Consider the following 24,976-nt stretch of genomic DNA (forward strand, 5'->3'; position numbering starts at 1 on the left):
GTGTAATCAGTCCTGGTTTGCATCACAGTCTTGCAGAGGGTTGCACTGGCACAAAAAGGAGGAGACAACTGGCTAAAGAGAAAGTAGGGAGAGGATTTTTTTCCCCCAAGAATTAAGAACAGTTTTAAAATTTTTTTTTGTTTTGTTTTTCAAAATGTCATTGAATTTAAGGGTTAATAACAAGTGTTAGTTTTAACCCCAGCTGGTAACCAAGCACCATGCAGCCTTTTTTACTTCCCCCTTTCAGTTTATCTCCTCCCTCCCTCCCCACCTCCAGTGGGACTGGGAGGAGAATCAGGGGAAAAAAAGATAAAACTGTAGGTTGTGCTAAGAACAGCTTCATAAATAAAACAAAGTAATATTAAATAATTATAATAATAGTAGTAATGAGAGAGAAAGAGGGAGGGAGGAAAAAAGCCCAAGACAAACAAGTGATGCCAAATAAATTTGCTCACCACCCACTGACTGATGCCCAGCCTTTCCCTGAACAGAGATTGGTGCCTCCCACCCAACCCCCCAGAGTTCATATGCTGAGCTTGATATTCAGTGGTATGGAATATCCCTGTGGGAAGTTCAGGTCAGCCGTCCTGGCCACATTCCCTCCTTGTGCATGTGCTGACTGGCAGAGAGCATGAGAAGCTGAAAACTCCTTGAGTTTGTGTAAACACTGCCTAACAAACTGATGTGTTGGTTGTTGCCATCAGTGTTATTTTCGTACTAAATCTGAAACCACGGCACTGTGCCAGCTACTAAGGAAAACCCCCACTCTATCTCCGCTGAAATCAAGACAGAAAGTAAACATTTTCAATATCCTGATTACAGTTCACTTCCTTTAATTGCTTTATTTCAATTTTCTAGACTTCTTTAATGATGTCCTGACTTTGGTATTTTTCACTAGACTACTGGTCTGGATAGGAATAAGATTTTTTTTTTGTCAAGAGAAGAAGGGGAAGAAGAAGAAAAACCAAGGAGAAGTTAAATTTTTGAGATTATTTTGAAAAAGAAACTTTCAGGCCTCATTTTTGTAAAGAAACAGAAAGAGGGGCACAAGCCCAATTTTTTCTCCTTTGCAGGCCACCTTTAATGAAAAGAAACTGCTTCAAACTCCAAGTGACAACAAGAGGGGTTAACAGCCCTTGTGTTGTAACTTCATTTCTCAGAAGATACTTGCTTTGAGAGGTGACATGATCCTGAAGAATAAGCACAGCATTGGGAATCTGGAATTCATGTCCAAATTCCAGTTCTGTCAGTAACTTGCTATCTGGCCTAAGGCAAGTTTTGTGCTAATGTTCCTTTCTTTCCTGAAGGGGAAATTGGAACACAGTTCTATGTATATATTTTTTATCTGCATGAGATATAAATATTTCCTTCCTCTTTAACTTAATCTATATTTACCTTGTGTGGGTGCAGAAGTCGTTTGGTTGAGTTTTTTTGATCAAAGTGAAAACAAAACTAAAACCTAAAATTTTCTCCGTGTTGCTCCTGCAAGCAGAAATCTGTCAATGTGATCTGTAGGATGTAGCAATCTTCAGACACCTTGAGGCTTTGGTTTGCAGCAGTGCTGAGCATTGCCAGAAATGGGTGGTAGTTACCTAAACCAGTACTACATAAGCATGTTCACTATTTTTTACTACCAAAACCCCATTGAAGGTAGGACTACAGAGGTATTGCAAAGGAGGGGTAAGAAAGAAATGATATTATGAGTGTGTGTAACAGTGTTGTCCATCATTCAAAGTTTTCAACCTGTTGTTCAGATTGTGGTACTGCAGCAAGTTTTTTCTTGTGTATTTACTCTGTGTAGAGAGGTTTTGGTCTGCTGAGATGTTTGTTTTCCTTAATTATTTCTTTTTCCTAGGTCCTTTGGGTGTAGTCAAAAGAGCCCCAGAAGTTAACAGGCCACAGTTTGAAAATTCTTGTGCCTTGGTTGCAAATCTGTTCTGGGGTAGCTTTTTTGACAAACTTAACTGGAATACTGTCTTTAAGAGGTCATGCTAAGATTCTTGAGAGGAACCTTGCTGCTCAGTATGGTGTGTTCTTCCTTAAACCAAGCAGGTGACTGGAAGCTAAAATTAAAGCTGCTGTGTGAACTGAGGGAGGTTTCTAAAATCAGAGTAGTGCTGCTTGTGTTCTGTCATTAGAAAATATTTCACTACAGCATCTTGTGTACAGTAAACATTGTTTGGCTTCTAAGTGTGTAGGGAGTGGCAGAAAGTAGTGGTCTGACTTTTATGATGTCAGGTTTTAGGGTAATACTTGACAAAATGACCTGTTTCTTTGAAAAATCACATTCAATTACTTCTGTGCTGTTATTTATAATGTTCCTGTACCTCAGGCAGTTTTCTGTTGTCATTTCACTGTTTTCAGAAGACTATTAAACTGCCCTGATGATTATGTATGAAGAATAACCTGTGTGTATATTCCAAACTTATTTTAAAAGCTACCTTTCTTCCTCTTGTCAGGTCTGCACAAGCTGTGAAGACAATGCAGAAGCTCATGGGTTTTGTGTGGAATGTGTAGAGTGGTTGTGCAAGACCTGCATCAGGGCTCACCAGAGGGTTAAATTCACAAAGGATCATACTGTGAGGCAGAAAGAGGAAGTATCTCCAGGTAACATATTTATAATTTCACAAAGAATTTGTGTCTGCATTGGAAAATTATGTTGGACCAACACACTTTTTTAAAAAAGTGGTAACTTGAAAGCTGATTTTCTAATAGTTTTTTGGCTCAGATAAGCTGAATACTGGTACGGGTTGGTTATTTGTTTTTTTTTTTTTTTAATTTAACATGTTTTAAACCAATAAATACACATAGATTTTTATCTTCCACATGGATTGATTGCAAATGATTGTCTAGACTTTGGAGATCACCAGCAGAAAATACTTCTTTAGGCATTAGGCTTCTCTAGTTTTACGAGAGATCTAACAAAAGGTTAATATGAACTTTGTTGTTGTATACAGCAGGAAAAGGAGCACTAATAGATTATATATTTTCAGCATTTTGATAAAAAGCCAGCCAAAATTCATGTTTTAGCTAAGTATCTTTTGAGCTTGAAATATTTTGCCTTAGGGAAAGAATATTATGAATTGGGGCATTTTTCCTCAGTAGGATCTACAATAATTCAGGCTAGAAGGGACCTCAGGAGATCATCTAGTCCAGCCTCCTGCTTCAGGCATTCAGTTCTGAGTTCCAGTTGCTCAGGGCTTTATCCATTTGGGCCCTGGGAACCAGCAATGGTGAATGTGGTATACAGTACAGCCTCTCTGAGAAATCTGACTACTCTGTGGTAGAAAAGGTTGTATTTTTCTGTTCATTGAGAACCTCTTTTGTTTCAGTTTTTTCCCCACTGTGTCTTGTCTTCTAGTGTCATTGTAGGAGAATAACTGTTACAGGATGCTGACAAACATTCTACTGCTATGTTCTAATACATCCATTGGACTTGCATGATTTTTCCTGTAAATACATAATTTTTAGCAGTTGTTATCTATTATTTTAAATAAATGTATTAGAATAGATACTTATTTTCATTCCACCCTATCTAGTACTATGAGGTAATCTATTGCTCAAAGGGTGTCTTCCACCATGGTACTTTGAAGATATTTACTGTATTCTGTATCCCACTTTCACACATGGTTAATCAAAAGTGAGTACTGAGTGTACTTTCAAGAGAGGACAAAAGTGGGTAGAAGTGGCTGATGGACTGTTAGGCAGAACAGGATTTGGTGGTAGGCATGGTCTCAGTGCACTCAGGCCTCTTTGGGAGGCAGTTTGTTGGTGAGTTGCAAAGAATTTTGACCGAAGGATAGAGATCTGAAAATAACTTCTTCCAGATTTTTGGAAAAGAGGTAATGATAAATAAAAGGGTATGAAAAGGAGACCTTATTGATCTGCAGTGAAGGATGGGCTGCAGTGTGAAGCCAGTTTTCTTTACAAGCTGTATAATCCTTATGAGCTCAGTGTCCAACGTAACTCCCAGGAAATCAGTCTTTGTCAGTTAAATTGGTTAAAGAAACAGATTCCATTTCTGTGATCTGGTGGTGTTTCCTGCACTCTTTGATGTTTGCGCACTAGAAACTGAAGTGAGACTTCTCACACATTTAGAATGGGGTCCTGAAGGGAAGTTCATATCTCCTGGTTATTATATTCTGTATGTTCTACATTTTGAATGTCCATGTGTCAATATCCTCAAACCCTTTTCCACCGAGTCAGCTGAGAAAGAAGACAGAGCATGAATTAAGTCAACCACCTCCTCATCTCCATTTAAGAAAGGAGCTTGCTGATTGTGCAATGTCTTTTGCAGCTGCAGCAGTACTGGCTACTCCTTTTGTAAATAGTTTTGTGAGGCCAGAAGAGATGATGTTAAAATAGATTCTAGACATTTTCCATTAGAGAGGGTGCTAGCTCCATGCTTGAGCAAGAAGAGCAAGACATTGCAGTTTGAGCTTATGGCTGTTGCAGTCTCAGTGAGTGACCTGACACACACTTGTACATCTAAAGAAAAACAGGAGAATGCAAATCTTGAACAAGTTCAGTTGACTGTACTAACATCTTCCTTTATTCAACAGAGGCAGTTGGTGTGACCAGTCAGCGACCAGTGTTCTGCCCTTACCACAAAAAGGAGCAGCTGAAGTTGTATTGTGAAACCTGTGACAAGCTGACCTGCCGAGACTGTCAGTTACTAGAGCACAAAGAGCACAGGTATCAAAACATAGCGTATATTTTATCCATCTCACCTACAGGAGGGTAGCCTGAAGTAGATTCAGACAATCTAGCTGTATGGAATGCAGTCAGGTGGAAAAAGTGTAAACTAAAATTTTCTGCTCAGAAATGAAACTCACGAAAAATGAGATTTGGGATTCTTTGTATCCCAAAGAATGTGAGTGATCAGTGTGTTACATTTAGAATAAAACCTAATTCTTCCAGTTGTTAATCTGATGACTTAAGCACAAGACCTTTTTTACAATCAAGTTATTTGGTCAGAATTTGTTGCTATGCAGCTTTTCAGAAAGTGCTTAGAAAACACAGGGGCTGTGTTATGCAACTGTACACTTATGTGTAATTTCTCCATTTGTCCTTCAACAAGATTATATAACAACATTACCAAACCATTTTGGAATGGAGAAAATGGGAATTCTTTTCTCTGTGAAGAGCCCTTTCAGAGGAAGAGTTGACCTACATTTTGGCTAATACTGTACTTTGACAACACTTTAACTCTCAAATATTCATGTTGCTATTCTTTTGGTCATCTCTTACTGGTCACTGAAGCTGAAAAGCAGAATTACATACAACTTCTGAGTACAAGGCAAAAATCTTGCTGGTTGACACATACAGTCATGTTTTGGGACAGATGCACTCTGGTTAAATATTAATATACTTGCTATACCTGATGCAACACCCAAAGAGCTTGCTTGCCTGACTAGGTGAACATCAGTAGGTGGAGAAGTGTTGGCCGCTGTTGCTCCTTGGAACAGGCTAAACATTGCTTTTGCAGAGTTGGCAGTGTTCCTCTCTTATTCTCCCTTTCTTAGGATTGATATCCCTTTTATAATGTGCCACCTCTTTTTTTCCTCAGATTGCTAAAGATTTTGGTTCCTTGATTTAAAATGTTGCCAACTTCTACCAACTCAGCAATCTCTTCTATTTCTGCATTCTACTTCTGCATTAAGTAGTAGCTTACCTGCATTTTCACATTCAAAGTGATGACTACCTCAAAACATTAATTTTTCTTTTGCTAAAATTAGGCTATTTTTTATTTATGAAAATCGTAAATTCTTACCCCAGTATGACAGGAAATAGACTATAAAATTAAATATACTATAAATGAAATATATAAGCATTTCCTGACATATGTTTCCATGATGACAGTTAAATTTCGGATTTCAGTAGCCCCTTTCTTCAATTAAAGAAGTATTATTTTTAAGTCACTCTGCTTTTTAGCAAGTATATAACACATTTTGCATGTGTAAATCCTCACTGCTTTTTGCTACAGGTACCAGTTTATAGAAGAAGCTTTTCAGAACCAGAAAGTTATCATTGAGACACTAATCACCAAATTGATGGAGAAGACTAAGTACATAAAATATACAGGGAAACAGATCCATAACAGGTTTGTATTAGATTGTGAGGTTAAAACTGACAGAAGGCAACTTTACATATACTGTAGTTTCTTGAAATGTTTAAATTGGTGTATTTGGTACCTCCCTCCTTTTATTCTTCCAGAAAGAAGAATTCTAAAGTTCACTGTAGTGACTGTTGCCTGTTCAGTGTGCTTGGCCATGTTAGGTAATTCTTCTGCTCAGCCTGTGGACTTAATGGGCAGCAGTTGCTTGGGTGAAACAAAACAACTTATGCAATAAAGACTGTAGAAGACAGTCTTAAGCGCTTCCCCACCATCAGCAGATTAATTTTCTTAGTGTGGATCCCTCTTGGAAAGTGAAAAGTTATACTCATGTTTTTATAATGTTTGTGACACGTATTTGAAGATTTATGTAGTACTTTTATATTTGGGGCTCTATTCACTGGGTGCAACAAACCTAGGAGAAAAATAAATCTGTAAAATGCAATCTGCAGCAAGCCTTTGTGGCTGCTCCTTCAGCAGAGTTCAGGGGCAGCAGTACCCAGGGAGATTCAGCACAGCTGGGGATGCCAAGTGTGATTTGAACTCTTCCTTCATCTCTGCAGTAGAGGTTTCCCCAGTATAATGTTAAGCTTTGCTGTTATGAGGTTGAGCACTATTGTTGAAACAGCTAAATTAGTGCCATTCTACCTGAGATGGAAATTAGACTTATGCAGTTTTGATTGGCATGGAGCATTCCAGAAAAGTGCCAGAACTCTGAAAATCGACAATTTCAATTACAATGAGCATTTTATTTTTATCAGTGACAGATGTTAGAGTTATAGCATTAGAGTTTGCCACCAGTTAATTAATTTTATCACAGGTCACTCTTACTTGCTCTATTTCTCCCAGTAATTTTCCTGGCTATAAGTATCTGGTGATACATGAATTAATTGGTGCATATGACAAAGAAGTATTGTAATCTATGCAACAGATTTTTTTTTTAAATACTGTTTAGAGGATGGGTTTATGAGCTAAAGAATATTATTTTCTATACTGTCTACTTACAGAATTCTTGAAGTGAATCAGAATCAAAAGCAGGTGGAACAGGATATTAAAGTTGCCATATTTACACTGATGGTAGAAATAAATAAAAAGGGAAAAGCTCTGCTGCATCAGTTGGAGGTAATTTCATTTCTATCATAAGAAAAAATTCAGTCTTAATATTTTTTTTATATTTTTTTCACATTACAGTAAATTTCCTAATGTACTAAAGTACATTAGTCTCCTGTGCATGACCTATCATGATTCCAAAGTGGAGTTGCCCTATACAAGCTACTTGAGCAAGTGGGGTTTTTGGTGGAGGAAAGTTCGGTTTTTGAGGGGTGACCAGTTTCTTTCTCCATGCTTTTGCAATTCATAATTCCACACATCATGCATGAAAAGTGTTCTATCAGATTTTTTCATAAATTCAGTAATCCAGTAGCAAATCATAGAGAATTGTCTAGAATGGGTACCTGGAAAAATATTATCTCCAGTTGTGTTTTAAAAAGAGTGTGTGTGCGTGTGTGTGTGTAGAGAGGCACACAAATACATATATATATAAATATATGTAAAAATGTGTCATTAGCACAGAAAGTCCTGATATCTTGAGTAATGTGTTCTGACTTTTCTGTTTGATAGCTGCACCAGGGGGCAGGAGTCCTTTTTAGAGGAGCTAAGTGAAACCACTTGATCATTGTGAATTACCAGTATGAAAGTTAATGCCTTTTAACTGTGAATTGAACCTTTTGACTTGAACTGCTTTTCTACTTGCAGACTCTGGCAAAAGAGCATAGGATGAAACTTCTGCAGCAACAACAGGAAGTGGCAGGTCTCTCTAAACAGCTGGAACACGTAATGAATTTTTCCAAATGGGCAGTTTCCAGTGGGAGCAGCACAGCACTGTTGTACAGTAAACGTTTGGTAAGGTTAGGAAGACAGCTCTCTCCATTCTCCAAGAGACCAGAGTTAAGTTAGATATGCATGCACATGCTTGTCTGGAGTACTAGGGTATTCAAATTTTTAATGATTTTCTACTAATTGGAATATTTCTATATAGTTTTCATGGTTTTCTCTTAAACATAAATACAGAATGTTTCTCTTAATTTATCTCTCTGGTCATGGTTCTCTCCTGTTACAATGCCGTAGAACTATTGTCGATCTGCAGAAGTAGAAACAACTCCTTTTCTTTGGGTTGAAAACCATGAAGCCATGAAACACTGGGAAAAAATGTTGTGTGTCCTACATCATCATTGTGCTTCTTTACAATATTTGCTACAGCATCTGAGTTCAGTATTTGTATATCTAGCATTTTATTGTAAATATTATTGTATGTCTTTGTTCTGTCAGGTTCATCTCCCACTGAAAGACTTTCAAAATTGATAAAAATTAAACTAAGGTTTTTGTTTGTCCATACAAACAATTACAAATCTAAATATTTAATTGATGTAATGATGACCCTTAAGATCTGAGTGCATGTTGTCTCACTAAGCTGAATGCTCATGATGGACAGAAATCCTAGAAAATTTGAAAGAAAAAGCCCAAAAGCTTACCTTGATTTTTCCAAAGGTTACTAGACTGTACTTGCCTGATAGCAGAAATCTGGGGCAATGTGAGGAAAGATTCTAGATTTCTCCAATTCCTATAAACTGGTTCACAAAGTTTTTTTCTTTATTTTCTCATTGGTTAGTTGAGAACCTACCAGAGTATTTGGTGGGGTTTGTTTGTTTGGGTTTGGATTTGCTGTTGGTTTTTTATGTTTGTTTTTTTTTTTTTATACCCATTATTGATACTGCAGGCTATAGTGGAATATTACTTGTTTTAATCAACTTCAAGTAGTTAAATTAATTTGATCTGCCTTATACTGCCTCAGCCAGTCGTATTTTTTTAATTGAATAGAGAAAAAGGGCATCAAACTGAGTCATGTTGTTTATAATTGCTTAGTGTTGCCATCAAGACTCTGCTACATGAGTAAGAAAACAAGTTGTGGTTCAGACATCTTAATCATATAAACATTAGGCAGCTGAAAGAAAGGACCATCTAGCCCAGAAAGCCTCAGCAAATGAAAAGTATTTTTCAAAAGAACAGATTGAGCTTTAGAAAGTTGGTGCTGCTTGGGAGTTGAGTAGATAACCCATGTGTGGGCATTTGGAAAAATCTATTTCCAAGGAGTTTTGTGTAAAGGAGCATGTGAAACTTCTGCTCCAGCATATCCCGGAGAGAGGAAGGAATGCCCATCAGACTTAAAGGCAGTATTAGAGCTTGGGGGCTGTACTCTCAGGCTGTACTTTTCACTATTACTAACACAAGGTGACCAGTCAGGAGTTTATCCACAACACATGTGTGTGCGCAATAGTAGGAAAATGGAGCAAACTATGACAGGAACTGTGTGTGACCAGTGTTGGTAAAAGGACAAAAGCCTAAAATTTCTGTAGTGTCATCTACTTGATTCTGGTAGTGTACACAAAAATCCTAAGGAAATCTCTATCCAAAATAATAATAATGCACTTAAAATTCTTCCATGGTCATTTAAAAATCTTGAGTCTTGTTAAATGGTTTTTTTTTGAGTATGGTCTTAAACTGACCTGCCTAAAATTGAAAGAAAAAAACTTGTATCATTTTAAACAAGATGATATCGCCAAGTATATCTCTTTTCCAGGAAATAATCTATCACTCAAGAAAAACAAGGGTTCATGAACTCCTCAAGTGTTTGTTATGGTGGTTTTTTGTGGTTTTTTTTTGTTTTGTTTTGTTTTGTTTTGTTTTTGTTTTTTATTTTTGTTTTGTTTTTGGGGTTTTTTTTGTGTGGTTTTTGTTTGGTTTTTTTTTGGGGTTTTTTTTGTTTTTTTTTTGTTTGGTTGGTTTTTTTTGTTTGTTTTTGTTTGTTTTTTTTTTTTGGTTGGTTGGGTTTTTTGTTTGTTTTTGTTTGGTTTTTTTTTGTATTTTTTTGCAGTTTTTTTTTGGTTTTTTTTGTTTTTTTTTGGTTTTTTTTTGGTTTTTTTTTTTTTTTTTTTTTTTTTTTTTTGTTGTTGTTTTTTTTTTCCCAGAATCTGCTGTGTGTGGTTCTAAAATTAGTGCCTGTTTTATTTTGGTATATCAATTCCTGACATTTCTAGTGAAACAACTACAAGACAACATTTTCTTTCTAGGAACTAGATAAATTGTGAGCATTTGGTAGAATATTCTCTTGTGTAATCACAGTCCAGTTCTTTGGAACCAAGGCATTTGGAAAAATCTGAAAATATCTGTGAATCTGATTTTTCAAAGACAGTTTATAAAAATCTGTTCTTTGGCTGTCTGAAGAAAAATTTAGTACAAAAGAAAATTCCCTGTAATCATACTTGTTGCCAAACAAATGGCATACTTTGAAAGGAAAATGAATGGGCTAAAATAAATTTGTGGGGGAAAAAACATCAGTGGCTATGTAAATCTGAACTTCACTTGCAAGTAGCTAAAGTCATTGAATATAATGGCCAAGTTTTTAGAGGCATATCTATTTCTATAGGGAAGAATTGTTATTTTTGTTTAGGCTGTAGTTAGCTTCTTTTTAAAACTACTTTAGGAATAAGGGAAAGATGTTAAAAATACCTCTTTATTTGTAGCTTGGAAAAGTTTCTCTATCTTTAACCTCAATTCTCTAGGGGCTTGTTCAGGGGTGGTTTTGTTAGTGGTTTTTTTTGATTGGTTGCTTTGTTTGATGTGTGTGGGAGTGTGAGGGGGTGTATTTTTGGGTTTTTTGTGCTATTCAGATACATGGCTCTGGCCCCAGAGGGAAAAAAAAAAACATGTTTTTGTTCTTTTTCTAGATTACATATCGACTACGGTATCTCCTCCGAGCAAGGTGTGATCCTTCCCCAGTGACTAACAATACCATCCAGTTCCACTGTGATCCTAGCTTCTGGGCTCAGAATATTTTCAATCTAGGTATGATACATTTTTATTAACCCTTTGGTGTCTTGATCCTATTTTGAAAGCAGCTTTCTTTTTGTGACAATAGCCTCTGCACCATTCATTTCTTCATTTACTCTGTTAAATGTATTTCCCTAACTGTGAAAAACATTCAAAGTGCATTGCATGGCAAAAAGTATTATTTATGAATACTATGATAAAGTATTAACAAACTTATCTTGTTTGAAAGGTATATGTGATGGTGAAAATAGCAGCTTTCAGTTTTCTGGTCAATACTTCTGGCTTCTGAAACAAGGAACGCAGTTTTTAACCCTATTTCACATCCAAAGAAAGAGTTCCTGCTGTCAACCAGCACTCCCAGGTCCTTTCCCATGGGACAGCTTTCAGCCACGATGATAAGCACCCTAAGAACTCAACAGCTTAGCAGTAGGACTTAAAGGTTTTAGAGGTCTTTCAGGATTTTGACTGTTGTTGTGCTTCCTTTCTCTCCACTGTTATCTTGGTGGGCATTTTTGTTTTTCTGTCATGTGCAGAAGGCTTTGTGAGATATCTGTGGGACATTTTCTGCCTTTCATTAGAAAGTGCTCTCTCAGTGTACAGAGGTGCAAATGTGTGATTCTCTACGATGTCAGAGGCAGAAAGTGTTATGGCAGTTCTTTAAGGCAGACAAGCTCCTTTTCCCAGACATGAGGACATTGGATGGCAGCAAGGAAATTCTCTAAGTTCCTTCTTTATAAAGAATTTTCTTAAAGACAGGAATTGAAAGTGAAACATGTTTCCAGAAACCAGCTGTCAGTTTGTGTGGTGATAATTCTGAACTGCTGCTCAGCTGAGATATTTGTCATGAGCTGACTTTTTCCTGTGTTTGGTGGGCTCTTTTTCTTGTGTATGTTTATTTAATGACCTTCTGAAATACGGTCCCTTACATTCTGAAAAGTGCTACAATAGAAATGGCACTTGTATAGACCAGCACTGGGGTGCCTGTAACAGTTTATGTGATAGATAAAACCAAATCATGTTTATCTATCTAGTTTCAGAAATCAAAGCCTTCAGGCCATTTTTTTTATTATCAGACATGTTCAGTTTCTGTAGATAAGCTAGATATAAGAAGCAGTGAAGAAAAATAAAAAAAAGTCTGAATAAAAAAACAAGTTACTTCAGAAATGGTTTTTGAGTTCTAGTCTGACTCCATGTTGCTGACAGTGTGATGGGATTTCTGCTAACTGCCATACTTCAGTATTGGTTTTATTTATTTTGGTTAAAATAGGTTCTTTGGTAATTGAAGATAAGGAAACTCCACCACATATGCCCAAGAGCCCTGTGATGGAAGCAAACTTACAGCCACCAGGCAGCTTACCTCCCAACCAGCTCTCCAAGTTCCCAACGCAGATCAGCTTAGCTCAGCTCCGCCTCCAGCACATGCAGCAGCAGGTCATGGCTCAGAGACAGCAAGCTCAGCGCAGAGCAGGTCCAGTAGTTCTGCCAAGCCCAAGAATGCCAGGAGCCATGCAACAACCTCCTGCTTCTCATCAGGTAAGTTAGGACTGTTTTCAGAGTTTGTTCTTTCCATGGCACTGAAGGAGAAAGTAAAGTAAGATAGGAAAAAAAGGAAAGCACTTCAACCTAGATACATAACTTCAGATATCTTCCTCTTCAGCATGTAGCTATGTAGATGGTTTAGAGGACATTTTCTTTACTGAGAAATGAGTGGGCATTTTAAACTTGCCTTGCAAAATGTGGTAGCACCCAGCCTCTATTTATTCTTAAAAAAAATAAAATCTTGTTGTATCCAGCCATATACAGCGCTTAGTAACATTTTTGTGTTTTTGTCAAGTGATCAAAAAGTTAATGTCATTAAGTTTTTTCCTACGTCTATTTTGCATAATACCCAATTATTCTCTCATGTATCTTTCAAAGTTGGAAACACTCTCACTGGCTCTTGTTATGTCTCTTCATATAATAAAATAATTCAAAACTGTCTACTAGGTAGGTTTTAACATTGAAATTCAATGCTTTTGATCATTCCAATAAATGGTGTGATACTAATTATTTGCATATAATTTATGAGGAGTTTCAGAAGTTTTAAAGGACCATTTAGTAAAAAATGTGTGGAATATAGAACACATCTCAGCTAACTTGCAGAACTATTTTTATTGTTTTTATGCAGGCACCTCCGCGCTTGATTCATTTTCAGAATCATAATCCCAAGCCCAATAGTTCAGCTCTTCCTGCACAACAGATGAGATATCCCCAAAATCAGAACCTACCAAGGCCAGCAGTGAAGCCCAACCCATTGCAAATGGCATTCTTGGCACAGCAAGCTATAAAACAGGTAGCGTGTCTTTCCCTTTTCACTCTCCATTTAGAAATTAAACATCAAATGTGCCTTATATCATCTTTTATACTATACTTCTAGAGTGCTTTTCAATTAAAATAGAGATTACATTATTTTTCTATGACAGTATACCCATAGTTTTCTTAATGAGATAACTGTCAAGTTGCTTTCATTTTGACAGTTCTAATCAGCTGAAGCATTAGGGAGGTGAGCCGCTGTGCGTGCCGTGCGGGTGTTTCATTCCCTTACTTGCTGTTGCTGTGGTTTCTGACCATTTATGCAAAATGTGCAAAATTTATGCATGGCCATGGTCTGCACACTGCAGTCAGTGAGTAGACAAATCAAAAAATCACAGTTTATCTTGATGATAGTGACTTCACCAGGAACCAGGTAAAACCTTGACTAAAAAGCTGGAGCTGCCATGGTTCCACAGAGTATGGCAAATCTGAACTCTTAGAGGTGAGGGGAGAAAAGAGAGTCCACATCTGTGGGACTTATGCTGAATGAGACTGATCAATGCCCAGCTGATCAGCAGCTGAACTGGGGCAGAAGCAAACACATTGTATGTCTTTTTGGTGTGTAGGAAGGCTCATCTTTATTAAAAAGCATATTACTACCACATGAGTTGCTGGGTGCAGGTAAGCACGAAAGAATCAAATCTGTGACCCAAAAAGTAGTGTAATACCAGTTATGTTTGCAATGCTTATGATGTCAGAGAATTAATTCAACTAAATAGAAGAAAGCTGAACAATATCGAAGAGAACTTGTGAGAATAAAAAGTAAGTCACTTCTATTCTGTGCCTCTGAAAAGAAGACTGGCCTGTTTACAAGCCTTTCTTTCAAGATACCTCATTATTCAGTAATGTCTTTCTGAAACTAGAGACCAGTAAATAGAATGACTGACTGAAAAGGAATTGAGCAGAATCAGATTTTGCCTGCAGTTGCCAGGAAATTCCTGTCATTAAAGTCATTGAAAACTGCATACATCTGTGTGAGAAAGAAATTTCGTCTGATTTGACTGTGCACTTCATATGATGATATTAAATGTATATGGGGATGGAGGTCCAGTCAGCATTTAAAATTCTTAATGATTTGATGTTGTTAAGGGAACATCAAAGACTTCAAGGCATGGAGGTTTATTTGGTAAAGCACTGGAGCAGTTGTGCATTCAGCCCATTACCTATAATGCTTTTATTTATTTAGCAAAAACTGTTACTTTTCTTCCACAACACTGTCAATGAAACATGAAATATTAATATATACTTAACACTTTGAGTATAGCTTTGAATTTAAGAATTTGCATTAATTTCTTGTATTCATAGTTTTCTATTACTTGTCATCTTCTGTTGTCTTGTGAGATTGGTTCTTCAAATGAGATAACTTCAGAGTAAATCAGGAAATTCTGTGTTTGAAGTCAGCTTCTTGAACTAAGAGTAAATCAGGAAATCTTGTGTTTGAATTCAGCTTCCTGAACTAAGCTGCTGATTTTATCAGTATATTCAGTAGATTTGACCCGTTGCAAAGAAAAAAAAATGGTGAATTGTGGATTTTTGTCTCTTCTTTTTAGTGGCAGATCAGTAGTGGACAAGCTTCATCCACCCCTTCAACTGCAAGCAGCACAACATCGACTCCATCCAGCCCCACAGGCACCAGTGCTGCTGGGTGTGATGGGAAGAATTACGGTCCCCCTGTGATAGATTTGAGTTCCCCAGTGGGTAGCTCCTATAATCTGCCATCTCTCCCTGATGTGAGTGTAACACAGAGGCAATGCTTTACAGATTCTGTTTTGAAGTCTTAACATTTGTGAGAAATAGAAACCTTTTAGACTGAAATTCTGTTTGTCAAAATGAGACAATTCTAGGAAATAAACAATGCAGAGTTGCCTGCACATTGCTGGAAATACTCAGAACCATTCTGGGAGACAGCTGTTAGGACAACTAAGAAAAGCAGGATTACAAGTTGTAATTTTAATTGGACATGTTTATTTGTATGCTGCATATTTTTCGGCAGCCCTCATAATGATCCTTACAAAAGTGTGTTACCTTAGCTTTCGTTTACCAGTGTCTATAGATAGCAGTGGTTTGCTCATGGCATTTCTGGTAGATTTTTAACATTTTTTAAATCTATTTTTAAATTATTGAAAGAGCTATCTTGGGTAGGTGTTATTGGTCAGCATAGTGGATATATTCCTTACATATTTTCCTTTTGTTACTTCTTTTATTCATATATTCTCTAACATGCCTGTGAGCTGGTGATAGAAAGAGCATAGTAAGATCATAATTTCTTAACCTTATAAGCTTCTCTTTTATAGTATCTTCTGAATGGTACATGTTAGCCAGAGGTCCATGTTGGAGTTACTGAATTGTAGGTGTCTGAGGTATCTAGATATCTGAAGTGTCATGGTTTTCTAATCATAGCTTGCTGTTACTTCCTTTATCTCCCATCTATGCTTTGTTTTTACCTACTGGTAAAAACACACCTACTGTGTGTTCTCTTTATTAAAATGGAGTACATAAACTACAGAATCACAGTATCTGTCAGACTTAAAGGGGCAACTACACAACATGGTCATAAAACTACTGAGTCTGTGAGACATTTTAGCATATTTATTTCTGTGCACGGTATTATGAACACTTCTACTTGTGTGTGATGGAGTTCATGCTTTCAAGATACATGGCCCAAATCACTGTAAATATGCTGACCTTGCCAAGGCTGCTGCATCCACTTTAGATACATCTTATCAAACATTATCTTACATATTGGAAGAAACCAAACATTTCAAAAAGTAATTTTGCCTTATCAAATCAGAACATGTCATTTTTATGGAAAGTTAGAATGTTGCATTGGGAGCCCCTGGAATACAGTTCAGTTATCTGGCCTGAGCCATGGTGGAAAGAACAGGTGTTGGTTTGCTGTTTCCATTTTTAGTCAATATGCATGGATCCTTTCCAGAGGGTATGTGGGAGAGATGGGATTGACTGTCCTTTGAGTTTCTTCCAGTCCTGTTCAACACCCATGGATTAAGGGGTAGTTTGTGTATAGCATATTGTCTTTTTGAGAGTATTTAATGTGAGCAAGTCTAAAGAAGGTGTGGAGATAAACTTACTTCAATGTGTGAAAGCTTGATTTAAGCCAATGTTTGATTTAAACCTTCTCTGTAGCCTGTGGAGAAAAATTGGCACTTTCTGTTGGCACAGAAAGTGTGTGCACAGAATTTTCTGTTCTTAAAATGAAGCACTGTCTTGATTTGGCTATTTCATTTTCTTTTTAGGGAAAGCAAGATTATATGCTTTAAAGTAACCATCTCACTTTTGTATGGGTAAACTTTGGTGAAATTAATTTTGGAATTCACTTTCAAAATAACAGCAGAGCAGAGGCTTTTTAGTTTTATTTGGGTTTTGTTGTTTTGGAGGGAATTTTTCCCTTCCCAACACTAACTGCTTCCCTTTGCTTCCCCACCTTTTAGATCGATTGTTCAGGAAACATCACACTGGATAATGCTGTAAGGAAGAATGGCACGGTAGAGCAGAATCAGCCAAAACCCCCTTCAAACAGGACTGTGCAGTCACCAAATTCCTCGGTACCATCACCAGGCCTCTCAGGTAATTGAATGTGGCGCAATTTTCTCTTTAAGTGGTTCAATTGAAAAATAAAATGTGGCAATGTTAACACTGACATCAGAATTAATTGTGTTTTGTATTAAACATGAGAAATAAGAAAGTGAACGCAAAGTTGTAGAAACCTTAGTAGGAGGTAGAGTTGAGATAATATTTTAGCATTGTGATCAAAAGTTAAGCATCCAGATCTTAAAAACAGGGAGGGGGAAAAAAAGAATAGATTTTAGCAAATTGGATAGAAATCCATAGGAAAGTGACACTCTCAGGTGTACACCAGACTAAAACCTAGCAGCTGTGGTAAGAGAAAAGTATTTGAGAAAGTGAGAGAGGGTGTAACAGTATACTGGAAATGGTGCCTTGGGTGGCACCATGGAGTGCAGCACTGACACAGGATGACCAGAGGAGTTACTGGGATAGGTGGCTGAATGTGGTGGATCTGGAGGATCCAGGGGATTCCTGTCACCATGCTGGTGACTCACCATGCTGGTAGCAGCTGTTCCTTGCTCCCATTTTCTGACCTGAGCTGTGGGAATTCCCAGGGAGCACTCATGCCATGTTGGTGTGCTCACGTGGTGGTCCCGTGTTCTTGTGGGATAGCAGAGACAGCGGGCAGTGCATTCACAAGGCTTTCTCGCCTCTCTGGGCCCCAGATCTTTGGTCTCTCTCATATCTGTCCCCCAGACTTCTTCCTGCTCGCCAGCTCCAAGTTTCCTGGCAGTTCTCCTGAGAGATCTGCTTGAATTTAATAAGACAAAATAGCCTGCAGTGATCAGGTGGAGAGGTCAGCCAGGCAAGGTACTCACCCATCAGCCTGCTTGCATGTCATGGGCCCTTTCTTAGTCCTCTTTCTCTCTGTTATCTCATGCCTCTCAAGATATTTCTCACTGCAGGAGAAATTTTCCCCAAAATGTGTGTACTTCTCTGAGTTGTATCTCAGACTTGGCACAGGCCTGTGTTCTGTTCTAATCTGATCCTTCTCTCCTAGGAGGAATCAGTGTGACAAACATACACCCTCCAATTCGTTCACCCAGTGCTTCCAGTGTTGGGAGCAGAGAGAGGTAAGGAAAGAGTGAGGGAGAAGAAAATGTAACTTCCACCTCCACAGAACATGCCTCAGTCTCTTCTCTCTTTAATGCATACAGATGCTGATTTGTCTCACCTTCTCGGTTAACAGGTCAGGCCTGATAGTTGTTAAGCACTCTTTGCATTCTAAAAGCAGTAATTTCATTTGTAATGTATTAATGGAACATCTAAAGATCTATTGACTCTGTAAATGATGGCTAGGTTTGCGTTATTAAAAGAATACAATTTATAAATTAGGTTTTAAGTTCAGAAAAATCAGCTAAAGGAAAAAGCTGCATATTGAAAGCCCTTGTGGAACTATAAATTACTTAAGATTTAAGGAACTGATGCTACAAAGAGGGTTATTAAGCATTTTCTGCTGCAATACAGTTAAGTGAGTACTACATATCTACTGAGAGTCTACACAAATGTTTTTATCCCTTACTGATGGAATATTAATGAACAAATATATTTACACAGCGTTGTTTAAAGAGTGCAGATCCGTTAATGCGTTGCAATAAATTAGAACATACATCTGACATGAGATTAATTTTTCATGCAGAGAAAAATCAGATGCATTCATCCTACTTGAGTTGGAAATGCAGGTGCTTTTTAACTGGAATACCTTTTGCTCTATTCCATTTACATGGTAAATTCTGTGAAGGACTCTTATGAACAGTTTAAATGGTTGTTTGAAGAGTCTTTACTTGCATTTAAAAATGTGATTTGATATGCTGCTACTTGAATTAATTTTGTTAGATTTAAATTCTTCATTTTTATTTAAAAAGATAAGCAGGTATTTTAAAGTTTGATTGTCCATTCTCATCCTGTTAGGACCAAATACATGAAAAGAGACAGATCTAGTTCTAAAAGTAGGGTCCAAATTTTGGTGGAGCTGCAAGGCTCTAAGAAAGTTTTCCAAGATAACGTAACTATGTGTTTTATCTGCCTTATTCAGTTGTGTAGTTTACAATGTTCAGTGGAGTTGCTTTTTTTGTGTATGATTTGAAAGAAACTGAGATTATTTGCAAATTTTGCAGTAATGGGTCAAACCATGAGTAATTCTCTAGTTTTGGGGCTGCACCATTAAAATTTTCCCATTTGGTAATGCTTTTTTCAGTATACATCAAAGGAAAGAAGCTTGGATGTTGCATTCCATAAAGGGAATACTTCTCAGGATTCAAAGAAATTTGAGGTCTTGCAAAGCATCAGTGTACAAAAGGTGTCCAGTTCTGACTCCCAATTTCCCTTTTTTCCTGCCTCTTTCCTGTCATTTACAGTTCTGGCTCCTCCAGCAGGCCACCAGGAGCTGATTCTACACACAAAGTCCCTGTTGTCATGTTGGAGCCGATCAGAATTAAACAGGAGTCAAGTGCATCAAATGAGAACTTTGATTTCCCAATTGTTGTAGTGAAGGAAGAGATGGAGGAGGAATCCCGGCCTCGAAATGTAATATTTACAGCTAGAAAGATCTTCTTTCTCTTTGGAGAGTATTTTGTATTTATGGGGGAATAAAATAGTTTACTCGTATTCTGTTGGGAACTGTTTCAGGGGAAAGCTAAAAAGCTAAGTAAAAGGAAGAGGTGAAATTCAAAATCAAACTAGCCCTACTGTCAATTCAATTAAATGGTGTAATCAGACTGCTTTTATCCATTCAAAACCTGGGAAATCCAGGAATAACTTGCAGAGATGAAATTTTGAGGTGCTGCTATGAAGTGTTTCTAGTCATAGTGCAGGAATATCCATTAACATGATACTAGATTTTTGGGCCATCTGAGATTAGTTTTTTTATTGGTGGAACAGTAAATAGCCTTTCATAGCTAATTTCTTGTGTTCATTTGCCTGTGTTATAGAGTGTTAGTAATTTCTGCATGCACGTTGCAAGTTAAATGGCTGCTGGGATGTAAATCTGTTATTCAGGTCAGTTTGCATGTTTTTAGGGTCATGTAAATTCATATAAATACTGTAATCTGACTTCCTTTCTTTCTTACTGCAGTCTATACTTACTTCCTTGCTGCTGGATACCAGTCACAATTCCACTTCAGAGGAAGCTATGCTAAGAACAGATGCACCAGACAGCACAGATGACCAGCCAGGGGCACTGCAGGAGAGCACATTTCCTGGGAAAACAGGATGGATGGGATCCTCCCATGCTGGCGAGGGCAGAAAAGAGGATGACCCCAATGAAGATTGGTGTGCTGTATGTCAAAATGGAGGGAAGCTCCTTTGCTGTGAGAAGTGTCCCAAAGTATTCCATCTTTCTTGTCATGTCCCTACACTGATGAGCTTTCCAAGGTAATTGACTATTTCATATCCATCTAAAATTGCACTAAAAGACATTAGACTTGTATTGTGAAGCCCAGGGAAAGAAGTTTCAGTCTCAGAGGAAGAGCAGTGCCTTCTTTAAAGTCTTGTATCCAGGAGTTTTATTAGTTGGAGAAAATCTGAGTTTTCATGAAACTTCAGCTTAACTGTATATTTTTCTACAAAATCTAGTAAAACTCTTCATTTATTTGACAATTAAGCACAATCACATCTAGGGCATCTTATTAAAACTAGGGCACAGAATTAGTAATCTGTCATAAAATGTTTTAGGGGTGACTGAAAATAGTTAAATTTCTTAATAATAATGATTAAAAAAAAAAAAGAAAAATCAAGACATGTCTACAGGAAAAATCTGAATTAATACAGTATTAAATATACTACTTCAGTGCTAAACATGGCTACACTCCAAGCATGGGATGTGTAGTGACTGACATATTTTATAACAGTCAGTGTTGAAACAAGCATTAGACTTTCTTGATTGGCTGTTACAAAACCATTGCTCAGTTTCTTGACTTTCAAAATTGAGTCTTAAGTAGATTATTGTTATAAGCATTACTGGCGTTTGCTTCTGGAATTAGAGTCTTTGATTAAAATAAAGGGCATTTGTCAATGCCCCAGCTGGAAATGTCATGCAATAAGCTTGTTTGTATTAAAGGATAAAAACATTTGTGATAACATGCTCATTGGTTAATGCTTTTATACATATTAGCTTTTCTGATTAAATATCAGCATAGTTTACTGGTGTAAAACATTTGGATAGCAACTTATATTAGCACATTGATAGTCTCTGTGCTACTCTGAACAGGCATAATTCTGGAAGTATATCTTTCTTTTAAATGTCACTTGAAATGGCACATAAAAATGTTTCTCTTACTTTTTAAACTTCAATTTCCAGGGTTTTTTAAATTAAAACAATGTTATGTTTCAGCTTTATGCCATAAGAAAAACCAGTAAGGTTACAGTAAGCACTTAAATTAAGAAGTATTCTTTCTGGAAAGGAAACAAAAAGTAATCTTGAAGCAGGTAGATAACTATGTATTACAAGACTTTGTTTCTGTTAAAATAAGATGTTCAATTGCAAATCTTTAAAATGCTTCATTTTTACTGGATCATTCAGTGGAAACTGAGGTAATGATGTCTGAGGGCAAGAGAGCCAAAAACCACTTTGGGTGGCAGGTGTTCAGGTCTGTCTGCATTGTGTTCCTGGGCTCCAGAGCACAGTTAGGTGAAGTTTTCTCCTGACTTCTGATATATCATGTTTTTGTTCTCATCTTTGTGGGGTTGACTGCTTTTTTTTCTCCCAACTCTAAGTCTGCCAAACAAACTTTAGTCGCTTAGCATTAGTCCTTCAAACACACAAAATAATTGTTATTATTGTGTCAGGGGTGTCAGTCTGCTGCTTTCATGGTTGCTTTTTTTTCCTGTTTCAGGTGAATAGAGAAATTTCATAGGTTCATAGAGTCACAGGGTGTTTTGGGTTGGAAAGGAACTTTAAAGACCCTCTAATTTGAACCCCCCTGCAATGATCAGGGACATCTTCAACTAGATCAGGTTGCTCAGAGCACCATCCAAGGTGGCCTTGAATGTTTCCAGGAACAAGGCATCCACCACCTCTCTGGGCAACCCGTGTTTTTCACAGTCCTCACTGTGAAAAACTTCTTTGTATCCAGTCTGAATCTACCCTCTTTCAGTTTAAAACAATGTTCCCATGTAGATTTATAAGGCTTTTTTTTGCATTTTTTCCCTTCCTTCCAACCTATCACATTCTTCCTGATTATTGGATATCTTAATGCATCATCTTTCCTCTAATTTGTTCCTTGTTTTCTTGTATCACAAGATCTTTAGGTCATAGCCTGTATTAATTTTTGTGTATCTGCCACATCATTTCTGTAAGGCTAGTCATAAATCACTCTGTGAAGTTAAGACAGCAGAAAGTAAAACTTCTTGAAGCAAAATGCCCATCATTCACCACTGCATGCTAAAACTGGCAGATGGTGAAAATCTTTGGATCAGTCTGAATAGAAAACAGTAAGATTTTCTTTTTAAATTTGTGAATTCTTCTGCCTTACTACTGAAATGAAATAAAGGGTGCTGCAGAAATAATTTTCCATTTATGAGGACTCTGTTTATCATAACATACCTCTGGGTACATACATGCAGTTGGTCTCATAACTGCTTATTGCTGGATCCTGTCTCTTGTGTGACGATTCAGCCCTCTGGTAATCACCTGCAAGCATGCAGTTTCTCTTTTTTTAGAGAACTATAGTAAAAAATAGACTCTTCCTAGTTTTTTTCAAAACTTCCAAGTTGAAAAATTGTGTTCAACAATCAGTAGACATAGCTTGCAGAACTAATTATCTTATAATTTCATGCTGACCTTTAAATCCCCAGTATTGTTTTATGCAAACTGGAAAAATCACGAATATCTGAACATTTTAGGGAGTGAAGTATTTTCAGTTTTACAAAGAATCCTGTCTATGGTAATCTCTATTGATTAGTAATGTGCTGTAGATCAAGCTTGTAGAGGGCACGTAATTCTCATCATATAATGCTAACACTTTTCCTTCTGTTCAGTCCATATGACTCCTTCGGTCTTTCTGTGGTTATGGTTGTGCAGAGTTATTCACAGTGCTATCCTTAAATCCTGTGAGCTCAAGTTTAAAAATTCCGTATTGACAAAGGTGGAGACCATTTGTCTGTCTTTCTGCTAGGACACCATTAATGACACCAGTGCCACTAAAAGGAAACAAAGTTGTAGTAAAGCATTTTTGCCAGCAGCCTTTTGTACCACCACCAAGAAAACAACAGAGATGCAGAGAAAACCCACCCCACAGATGAGGGATTTACCCAGAAATATGTGGAAAGCCTTCTGGCAAAGGAGTGCTCCCTCACTGAGGTCAATGTGTCTGTTTGTCTTCTTTAGTGGAGAGTGGATTTGTACATTCTGTCGGGATCTGTCCAAGCCAGAAGTTGAATATGACTGTGATAAACCTGCTCACAGCTCTGAAAAAAGAAAATTGGAAGACACTATGGGTTTGGCACCCATAGACCGCAGGGTAAGGATAAAATTATTATTTAAAATTTGAAGCTGAAGCTTTTTCAAAGCTTTAAAGCTTTGAACTGTGTTAAAAACTTTTGTCAGTGTTTACCTGTTTTCAGTTGGCAAATTGTGTAAATACGCTGAAATTAGTATTTCATTTGGGGTCTTAGTCTACATGTAGAACCATTTATGGAAGAGTAGTAGAGAGGAGACTCCTAGGCTAATGATGTATGACACTGATTATGTGGGCGATTATGATGAGATTTATTTCTGATACAGTATATAAATATGGCCCGTGCAGTGTGTAATTTAAGCAGGTCTGAAGGGCTATAACATAGACAGGGTCAGCTGGAAACTGTGCAGGTTTGCAGAAAGCACAAATGCAAAGCAGCAAAGCACCCATGGAGCTGCATTAGGATTTTATCTCCACCTTTTACTCAGCTGTCCAAACCTGAGTGCTCCCATCCTCGGGCTGGATGTACCCTGCAGGTGTCCCTGCAGGGGTGGGGTCCACCTGGAAGCTGCCCTGCAACCTCAGAAGGTCCGTTTGCCATTTGGCCCAGTCTCCAGGAGCATTTTGTACCCTTTTGCAGACCCATGTGTACCAAGAGCAATCACAACCATCACCACTCCCCCACCCTTGGAATGCATTAATTATGCAAGCATAATTAATTAAGGCAGTTCCTCCTGCAATTCCCACCTGCTGTTCTTATCTTAGGACAGATCACATTGCCCGTCAATTGTGTGTGTCTGTGGAGGACAGACTTTGTCACACCATTCTTTACACGTGCTCTACTTGTATTTTGCATTAAATGTCCTGCAAAGATTCTAATAAGGCATCAGCAAGCATAAAATCACAGAAGTATTTTTTAGAATCTCTTTCAAGGCTCAAGATCCAGCTTAATATATTTGTATACACAAAGAAAAAGGGGGAATACTGAGTTCTGTATTTTCTGTAGTTTGTGATTTTAGAATAAGCCGTGTAGGATTCCTGAATTACCCGGATATCTATTTTTCTTGGCACAGAAGTGTGAAAGACTGCTGCTATACCTCTACTGTCATGAAATGAGTCCTGCCTTTCAAGATCCAGTTCCTCCCACAGTATGTACCTCACTTATTTTTATTTTATGTTAGCAGCATATTTGCCATGCTTCTAGTGGCATTCTAAAGTCCATATCATAAGTCAAATTCCACAGACATTCAATGCATTAAACATGTTTGGTTTTATTCAAACTGTCTGAAGTGGGAAATTAAAAGTTGAAGCATTGGGGTGGCAGGGGATTTACAAGTAAAGTTCCACAATAACTGATTTTACTTAATACTTCAAAAATAGTTTAAAAAAAGTTCTAACACTGCTAACTTCATATCCTGAGTTACATCACTGAGAAGGTAAATTGGGATATATTTGGGAGTTTTAAACATTACATGATTTTGAGAATTGAGGTACTCCATAGTACTAATACAAAATTGAATTCCTTATTAACTTGAATTTTGTTTGTTTAAAATGGTAAACAGTACCTGGGTGCAGTAGAAGTCCAAAGCTATAAAGAGCTATCACTGTGATCAGATGAAAAGATGTTCTTCATGACAAGGCA

General features: G+C 37.4%; 1 protein-coding gene across 3 annotated transcripts in view; it reads left to right on the forward strand.

The window, feature by feature from the left end:
- TRIM24 (tripartite motif containing 24) overlaps positions 1-24,976 on the forward strand; it is a 55,420-nt gene that overhangs the window by 27,530 nt on the left and 2,914 nt on the right. For 2 of the 3 annotated variants that reach the window (XR_008437253.1, XM_053978260.1), the window contains exons 3-17: positions 2,460-2,607; positions 4,563-4,695; positions 5,987-6,103; positions 7,123-7,237; positions 7,871-8,017; positions 10,900-11,017; positions 12,270-12,535; positions 13,170-13,334; positions 14,905-15,084; positions 16,804-16,939; positions 17,940-18,012; positions 19,297-19,465; positions 20,013-20,311; positions 23,265-23,397; positions 24,408-24,482. Coding sequence is in view for 2 of the 3 variants with exons in the window: in XM_053978260.1 (XP_053834235.1) it covers positions 2,460-2,607; positions 4,563-4,695; positions 5,987-6,103; positions 7,123-7,237; positions 7,871-8,017; positions 10,900-11,017; positions 12,270-12,535; positions 13,170-13,334; positions 14,905-15,084; positions 16,804-16,939; positions 17,940-18,012; positions 19,297-19,465; positions 20,013-20,311; positions 23,265-23,397; positions 24,408-24,482 (2,274 nt within the window). In the remaining variant the exon portion in view is untranslated. Of the gene's footprint in view, positions 1-2,459; positions 2,608-4,562; positions 4,696-5,986; positions 6,104-7,122; positions 7,238-7,870; positions 8,018-10,899; positions 11,018-12,269; positions 12,536-13,169; positions 13,335-14,904; positions 15,085-16,803; positions 16,940-17,939; positions 18,013-19,296; positions 19,466-20,012; positions 20,312-23,264; positions 23,398-24,340; positions 24,483-24,976 lie in introns of those variants that run through there. The other variant, XM_053978261.1, reaches the window with a different exon arrangement.

The sequence above is a fragment of the Vidua macroura genome, chromosome 5 (assembly GCF_024509145.1).
Source record: "Vidua macroura isolate BioBank_ID:100142 chromosome 5, ASM2450914v1, whole genome shotgun sequence".
NCBI classification, from domain to species: domain Eukaryota; kingdom Metazoa; phylum Chordata; class Aves; order Passeriformes; family Viduidae; genus Vidua; species Vidua macroura.